General features: G+C 34.5%; 1 protein-coding gene across 4 annotated transcripts; it reads right to left on the bottom strand.

Annotated features, from left to right (window-relative positions):
• Window positions 1–5,350: 5,350 nt before the first annotated feature.
• On the bottom strand, window positions 5,351–7,280 carry LOC106296609 (nuclear pore complex protein NUP50A-like). Of its 4 annotated transcripts, none has more exons than XM_013732785.1 (2): window positions 7,146–7,280; window positions 5,351–6,835 (listed from the first exon to the last, which is right to left on the bottom strand). In XM_013732785.1, exon 2 carries the CDS (start codon window positions 6,789–6,791, stop codon window positions 5,568–5,570), a length of 1,224 nt encoding a protein of 407 aa, XP_013588239.1. In that variant the 5' UTR covers window positions 6,792–6,835; window positions 7,146–7,280; the 3' UTR covers window positions 5,351–5,567. The 4 variants fall into 4 exon arrangements, with proteins under 4 accessions (XP_013588239.1, XP_013588240.1, XP_013588238.1 ...); XM_013732786.1 differs by having other exon boundaries at window positions 5,351–6,791; window positions 7,146–7,262; XM_013732784.1 differs by having other exon boundaries at window positions 5,351–6,800; window positions 7,146–7,258.
• Window positions 7,281–8,711: the final 1,431 nt, after the last annotated feature.

The following is an 8,711-nucleotide window of genomic DNA, read 5'->3' as shown; positions in this document are numbered from 1 at the left end:
GATCCAGATTTTGTTGAGGTATCTCTTCTTAATATCTTGATTCTCCTTTTGAGTCGTGCTAACACACTAGGCTGTTAAATTCAGGCAGTTGCCACCTCAAGAAGTAAGACGCTCTATGTTGCCAATCTCCCTCGCGAAAAAACTGAAATATCACATATGTAAGTAGCACCTTTAATTTCCTCTTTTGTTCTCGGAGCAAGACTAATATTTTTTTTCCTGACAGCATCGATTTCTTCAAAGATGTTGGAGGAGTTTCTTATGTTCGACTTATAGGAGACCACACGGGCAAGCATGTGGGCTATGGCTTTGTTATTTTGCTTCTGTGAATGATGCAAATAAGGTGAGAGCTTAGTTTATACTACTGATGATAGGTAGTCATTTGAATTCGATCTCTTTCATACTGCAGGCGCTGCAAGAGAAGAATGGTGAATATTTGATCAAACTCCCGATTTTATTGAGGTAGCTTTTCTTATGATCTTCAAATATGTCAGGCTTAAAAGAAATGCTTAGCAGTACAACTGTTGCCACAAAGTGTAAAGATTACTTATTCTGTGGATGAGTCTTCTTTTTGAAGTGCTTTTCTCCTTTTGAGTCGTGCTAACACACTAGGCTGTTAAATTCAGGCAGTTGCCACCTCAAGAAGTAAGACGCTCTATGTTGCCAATCTCCCTCGCGAAAAAACTGAAATATCACATATGTAAGTAGCACCTTTAATTTCCTCTTTTGTTCTCGGAGCAAGACTAATATTTTTTTTCCTGACAGCATCGATTTCTTCAAAGATGTTGGAGGAGTTTCTTATGTTCGACTTATAGGAGACCACACGGGCAAGCATGTGGGCTATGGCTTTGTTATTTTGCTTCTGTGAATGATGCAAATAAGGTGAGAGCTTAGTTTATACTACTGATGATAGGTAGTCATTTGAATTCGATCTCTTTCATACTGCAGGCGCTGCAAGAGAAGAATGGTGAATATTTGATCAAACTCCCGATTTTATTGAGGTAGCTTTTCTTATGATCTTCAAATATGTCAGGCTTAAAAGAAATGCTTAGCAGTACAACTGTTGCCACAAAGTGTAAAGATTACTTATTCTGTGGATGAGTCTTCTTTTTGAAGTGCTTTTCTCCTTTTGAGTCGTGCTAACACACTAGGCTGTTAAATTCAGGCAGTTGCCACCTCAAGAAGTAAGACGCTCTATGTTGCCAATCTCCCTCGCGAAAAAACTGAAATATCACATATGTAAGTAGCACCTTTAATTTCCTCTTTTGTTCTCGGAGCAAGACTAATATTTTTTTTCCTGACAGCATCGATTTCTTCAAAGATGTTGGACAAGTTGTTCATGTTCGACTTATTTGCAACCTCATGGGCAATCATGTGGGCACTGGCTTTGTTGAGTTTGCTTCTGCTGATGAAGCAAAGAAGGTGAGGAGTTTATTTTAATGATTAAAAGTGTATTTTAGTAGTCATTTGAAAGTTTGATTGCTGATAAAAATTCTTCTTTTACTTAGGCGCTGGAAAAGAAAAACGGTGAACATTTTCACCGTCGCAAGATTTTTCTTGATGTTCCTGAGAAGGCTCAAGGCCGATTCAAGTATGTTTATGCAAACCTGATTCCAACTTGTTGCTTGAGTTTTTGATACAGAAGACTAACGCTATTATTTTTGTTGATTAGGTATTGCATTGATCACAAGGTTTGGTAAGGAATTTAACTAAATTTTTGTTATGGGCACTTTGTTTATAGTTGTTTTTCTATACATTGATAGATGATACTTTTTTTTTTAATATTCTAGGTACGAAGACTACCTTCGACAAGAAAGCCTTTTGATAGGAGCTGACGAAACTCCCGATTTTGCTGAGGTACCTGTTCTTGTTATCTTTCAAATTATGTCCTGCTCGTAGGCATTTAATAACACAACTGTTGTCACAAAGTCCTAAAACACTTGGTTGCTAAATACAGGAAAATGCCGTTCGAAGAAAGACACTCTTTTTTGCCAATCTTTCTCACAACAATAACGAATTGCTGATTTCAAATATGTAAGTAGCACCTTTAATTACCTATTTCGTTCTTGTAGCAAGTTTTTGATGACTGATATTACAACTTTCATTTTTACAGTTCCAAAATCTTCAAAGATGTTGTACAAGTTGTTCGTGTTCGACTTATTGTAGACCACTGTGGTGAGCATGTGAGCTGTGGGTTTGTTGAGTTTGCTTCTGCTAATGAAGCACAGAAGGTGATGATGAAAAATAGTGTATACTTATGATGAAGAATATCTGAAAGTAAGATATGCTGATTAAATCTTCTTATCCTGCAGGCGCTACGACACCGGAAATAGCTGCTACGTACCCTTTCCGACACAAGTAAATTAATGTTCCCTCTGTAGATTTGTTTCGCTAACGCATTGCTTTTGTGTTGATGTCATAACAAAGTATTAACACTATTGTTTTTGTTAATTAGGTACAACCTTGCACAAAAGCTTTGGTATGTGATTTAAGTATATGCTTTTTTAGTTTTTGTTATCAAGAGTCTGATAAAGGGGTTTGATATATTCCAGGTACGAAGACAAGCTTCGACGAGAATATTTGAAGACCTCCCCGAATCTGAAGATCGCCGTCACTCACAAGTGATAGAAAAAGATGAAGGGCTCTTTGGTGTTTTTACCTACAGTGGCAACTTAGTTTATAACTTTTTATTTTCAGTAATGTTTAAATGCCTTACTTTGATCTCTCACTGCAACGCTCTGGTTTTTTATCACTATGACTTATCGTTTTCTTTATAACTGTCCGCGACAAGATAGAGTTTGGATCAACTGCATTTCTCACACTGGGAGACCAGCCCCGAGTACCAAATAACTTCTAAAAGTTCTCACTACCCCTTGTCTTTTCTCACTGTTCTTTGTTTGGAGCATTTTTAAATCTTTGCTATTATAACTTCTATAATAGTATTTGGTGGTAAAAGTTTTCTAATCCACCTTTATTTCTTATTTTGAAAGAAAAATTGTTTTTTCTACTGTTTATAGAAAAAAAAATAACAGTTCTCTATTTTATATTTTACTAGATATGGACCCGTGCGTTACACATGTTTTATTTAATGTTTTAATTACACGAACACATACAAATAATTAAAATATTTTTTTAAATTTGTTCTTGGATTTTTTTCATTATGTATTGGTCTTATTTTAGTAATAATAATTTGTTTCTTACATAAAATTTGATTCATATTTCTATTTCAGTAATCATGGTGTTTTAAATAGCGTATTAATATTTTTATTTTTTTCTAAATACTTCACTTTTAATTATTTTTCAAAATAACATAATTTAAAATGTTAAAATTACACAATACCAGTCAATATGTATTATTGATAGTCTGCTAAATATCAAATATATTGCTAGATAAAACATAAAATTTGTTTACTTTAACATCCATGGTGTGACTTTAAAATTTTTTTATATATAATATATTATTGAAACTTTTTTATAGATATTTTGTAGTACACAACTGTCGTTATGTTTTAAAAATTTGAAGCTCTGTAGTTGTAGTGACTATGTGATATGTGATGTATAGTTGTAAGACTGAACTTGATAAATATAGACCAACCTTTTAAGCTTTGATCTTAATTCTTGTTGATAGTCATTGCATAACACACTCGTATAGGAAATTGACGTCATTTCGGTTTGAAAAACCATCCTACATCTGCATCTGTTGGGTATAAGACTTCTTCTAGGAATAAAAATCTTTTTTTTTTCCAGATAACTTCCGGTTAGGATTTCTTCTTCGATAGTCATGTTGCTTAGGTTGAGTTATTAGTAACATTGTCTATTGCAAAGTCCTTCTCTTTTATTTAAATTTCTTAGTAGCAGGACCTACAACATTTCATTGCAAAGTCATTCTCTTTTATTTAAATTTCTTAGTAGCATAACCTACAACAAAATAACCAATTTTATATTTAGATAAGAACAAACACACATAAGCATAATAGTCATATTAACTTCCCTCATTAACTTACGCACAACAACATGTACAAACGTATAAGTATAACTGTGGCAATAACTAACTTACGGGTAATATGACAATTATATATTTTTTCTTTAAGAGATCAAAATCAATTTAATGTGAAAATCAGGATATCTAGTTATTTCCTCAAGATTTGACACCCCCCAAAAAAGAGTAGAACATGCGAAGATGTAAAAGAACATGCAGTAAAAACTCATTTAGTATTTTTCTTGTATCTCTAGTTATTATGTTTGGTGTCAAAGTATGAGAAGTGACAAAATATGAGAGTGCTTAATCACATATATAGATGTGAATAACTGTAGTTCCTTTTGGTTTATGATTTAAAAGAAAAAGAAAATTAACTATTTAAATATGAAAGTTGATTATTCATAAAGAAATTTGAAATAATTATTCTACAAATCTTTTTTTATTAGGATTTGAAGAAAGGAAAACTAGTACTATTAAACATTCTCTTACAATTTTCTTATGTTTAAGCTTTTAGAAAAGGAGAATTAGTATCAAATAATTTTATACAATTATATTTTCTTTAGAAATTTAGAAAAGGAAAATTAGTATTAAATATTTTTTGACAAATATTTTTAAAAAGGAAAAAGTAGAGAAAATATTATTAAATATTTATTTTTAAAAAAAATATTTTTTCTATCATATTATATTTTTTATTAATCATGAGATATTTTAACACATGTCAAATTTTTTAAAAAAAAAAAAAATTACTATCAAATAATCATGAGATGTTTTTTTTCTCTATTTTTGCCATGCTTGCAAAGTTTAGTTTATGAAATCCTTTTGTAAACGTTTTCATCTATATGATATTAACAGCTAAGCAAAAAAAAACTGTATCAAAATCTAACTAAATTTGTTTTTATAAATGTCAATCAATATAAATATTAACCTAAATAGATTCGGATTCAGATTTATGAACTTTATAAACATTTTTTGTACATTATTATCTTTTATTGAACTATTAATATTATTCAACAACAAAACTTAATCTCTTTCGTAATTAAATTTATGTATAAGTATATATCCTTTGGCAAATATTTGTTTTCCAACAATGTATACTATCACTTCTCCCAAGGGATTGGATGACAAAATTATTAATTACCAACATTGGGCTTACAAGTTACGAGTAAGAGAATTTGCAGGTCACATTCCAGTACCCTTGGGCCTAGGCCCACTAATAGTAAGTGACATATGAATGTTTAAGACCTATATTATCTCGCACTGATTTTAGCAGTGTAGAGGTGGCTGGTCTGTTTCGGTCTAGTCCTGTCAAGTTGTAAAACCTATCTCTCCTACTCTCAAGAACGACCTTACAAAACAGGATCAAACACAGATATAAGGAGGCATACAAACGGTTCATATAAAGAGATTAAGAAGCAAATATAAGTCTCACAAGGTAACCCACAAAGTCTCAACAACTGTAGAAAAGAAACAACAACAACAGCCTTCTTCAAATCTCTAATTTTCTCTGCCTCAAAATTCAACTACCCGAACGTAACAAAGCAAAAGACATAAAGGTAACGAGAAGTGTTTCTACATGTTTCTTAACCTTTCTTCAAGCATCTGTAGCTGTAGGAGAGTTCTCAGGTGTCTTCAATAGAGCAGCTGTTTCAATTGGTTTACTACCCTTATGTTTGTCAACAGCTACACGAAACTCTTCCACGATCGTTGGGTCTTTGAACTTGAGCGCAAACGTAGAGAGACCATCTCTGCCTTCACTATTCACACAGGCGAATGTGATTCCTTTCTTGTCCATGCTTGCAAGTTTCATTTCAGGGTAGAGACTCGCGTTTAAGATCAACCTGTAGTTCCCTTTAGCTCTCATGACCAGCCTTGCTTTACCACCGTTGCTTGAGACGTTTACCTTGACTTCTCCTTTACCACGCTCTCTCCATCCTCCGTCAAGATACTCGAACATGATCGAATCAGCTGAGAAGGCAGCTTCCTCGTTCTCTTCTCCTGTTTCTACTGAAACCTCTTGCTTTGGAGGAAACCCACTGCCTTCACTCTTCTTGGTAAGGGAAGCACCGAAAAGAGAAGGGCTGTTGCTGCTTGGAAGGCCAAAACCAAAGGGAGATCCAGACCCATCACCAAATGAGAACTTAGGAGCAGAAGACTCTGTAGTGGCGAGTCCGGTGAATGCGTTTTTGCTACTTGAATGCTGTTGGAACGAACTCAAAGAGCCATTATTATCACCGTTCTTGTCTGCTTCATCACCTTCTTTTTCCTTTCCATCAGTTTGATCACCACCTGATTCCTTATCAGGAAGATCCACAGTTTGGTCTGTTCCTTGGACAGTCTTGTCTACATCATCATGAGTAGTTTGGTCATCAGATGTCTTTACACACTGATTCTCATCTTTAGTCTCTTCCTCAGCAGAGTCTTTGACATCATCAATCTTCTTACTCTCAACTTCTTCACCGTCCTCTTCAGTATCATTAGTCTTTTGATCGTCCTCAACTACAGCTTCAGCTGGAGCCAACTTAGACTCAGCCACAGTGGCTGAAGCAGGTGCAGTAGTAGTAGTAGTAGTAGTAGCAGGGAGCAGTTGAATTCCAGCAAAGGGATTGGTTGTTGCTGTGGGAGGCGCAGCAGAAGGCTCTTTGCGCTTGATTCTGACGATTCTCCTACTAGCCAAAACCTCATCGCTGGCTTTCTTGAAAGTCCCACTCTCAAGTTCAGCAGTATCAACATCATCATCATCTGGATTCTCACGAGAGAGCTGCTTCAAAGCACCTCTCTTTTTAGAAGGTGGCTGCGCGCTTTCTGAGTCTCCCATCTGAAAAAACTGTTTGAGAGATCAACACACACTTAAAAGAACACCTACAAAACCACACAAAAATCAAAAGCTAAACTTTTTCTCTTTTTTTTTTTCCATGTAACTAAAAGACAGGAACAAAAGAGAGTTTATAGATCTACAACAATAGCGAATCTGTTAACCTCTAGCTCAATCTATAAAAAAGGTTAGTTCTTTGCGTGTAATGAAATCAAAACCCTAGACGAAAGGAAGCTTCGACCACATTTTCGAATTAGGAACCCGTCGAATCTATCGCGGAGCTTGAAATCGATCGAACAAGTAAGTAGTGATTTCAAAAACCCTAGAAAGAGAAAGAGAAAATGGCGTAGGACTTACCGGAGGAGGAGGAGAAGGAAAATAAACCGAATCGCCGGAGGGAGGAGCGAAGTGTGGGGTCTCTGATGAGAGAGACGAAGAGGCTAAAAGTAGAAAGGGAAGAAAAAAGTATTAATCGATATTATTTTTTTTTATTCTTTGGGACATGTGTCAGTTTCTTATTATTGTTTCACGCAGAGGTTCATATTTCCTTCTCTTTTCTGAAAAATACATTACATTGCGTCTGTCCATTATTCGATTCGACTTTTTGTTCCAACATCAAAATAAATAACTGAAATAAATTTTAAGCATCTCGTTTTTTTTAAGCAAAGCCACCTCGCGTACCAACGATCCCGTTCAGCTCAACCTAAGCTAAGTTTTCGATCTCTATCTGAATCTCCATCGATCTCTCTCTATCGATAAACCCTAATCACTTTCGATCTCAAGTATCTGATCTCAGCTCGCGGATTGCAAGGAAACAGTTTGGACCAGTCCGCGTAAGGTTCCAGTTTGGACTAGTCTACCTAAGCTCATTCTCTTGGTGGTCCATTCAACTCATCAAAGGTTTAGGGTATACCTAAACTCTAAGAACCCAGAATCGAATGAACTAATGTTCAAAGTGAAACCCTAAAGTACGTGTGCATTGATTGTTTTATTTGATTGATTGAATGTTTTTTTGAGGTTTAAATCCGTGTGAGTTAGGATTGATAGTTTTTATAACCTGATTGAATGATTTGAGGTTTAATACTGCAAGTTAGAATCTGTTATAATATAAACCCTAATTCGAATTGATAAATCCTAAAATAGAATTTGTGTATTGCATAAACCGAATTGAATGTTTTGAGGTTTCATATTATACTAGGTTGATAGTTTCATGATATAATCAACTGTTCTGAGGTTTAAGATTATTTGCTAGAAACTGATTGATTGATAGAACCCTAATTTCGAATTGAAACCCTAAACCCTAATTTGCGTATTCCTAAAATCAGATTGCTTGATTCCATCTTGCTAACATCAGCCTCGAAACTGATAAATAGCAGTCTTGAAACTGATTAATAAAATTGATAGAATCAGCCTTGAAACTGATTGTTTTGGTTTTTCATGATTGAAACCCTATTTTTGGATCGAAACCCTAAATTATGTAATGCTTGAATCCGTTTGATTATTTTTGATTATTGATCTAATTGTTAGTCTTGATAAAACCTAATTGAATCTGATTGTTAGTCTAGCTAAATTTCATACCTGAAACTGATTGATTAATTGTTAAACCTTGATTGAATGTTTTAATATTACCCTTGCACATATAGAATCCGATTGCTAAGATTGAGTGCATCATATCTACTTGGCCGTGTGGCCAGTTTGCATCATATATCATCCTGACCAACATGTTTATGTTATGCGCATGATCTGATTATTATCACATTTGCATGATCTGATCGTTTTAAATTGAGGTTCCATAATTCCACTCGTGTACATATATAATCAGTATGCTAGGTTTGCATTATAACCATATGGCCGCATGAAAACATATAGAAATTGCTTATTTGGTCGATACCCTTGCTTGATAAATCTGTGTGACTTATTATG

Source organism: Brassica oleracea, chromosome C6 (genome assembly GCF_000695525.1).
Source record: "Brassica oleracea var. oleracea cultivar TO1000 chromosome C6, BOL, whole genome shotgun sequence".
NCBI classification, from domain to species: Eukaryota; Viridiplantae; Streptophyta; class Magnoliopsida; order Brassicales; family Brassicaceae; genus Brassica; species Brassica oleracea.
The sequence above is the reverse complement of the archived record's forward strand: the minus strand, read 5'-3'. Positions and strand labels throughout refer to the sequence as shown.

Coding starts and splice junctions, on each gene's coding strand:
- LOC106296609 (XM_013732785.1), bottom strand. CDS start 6,791: ATGGGAGACTCAGAAAGCGCGCAGCCACCTTCTAAAAAGAGAGGTGCT.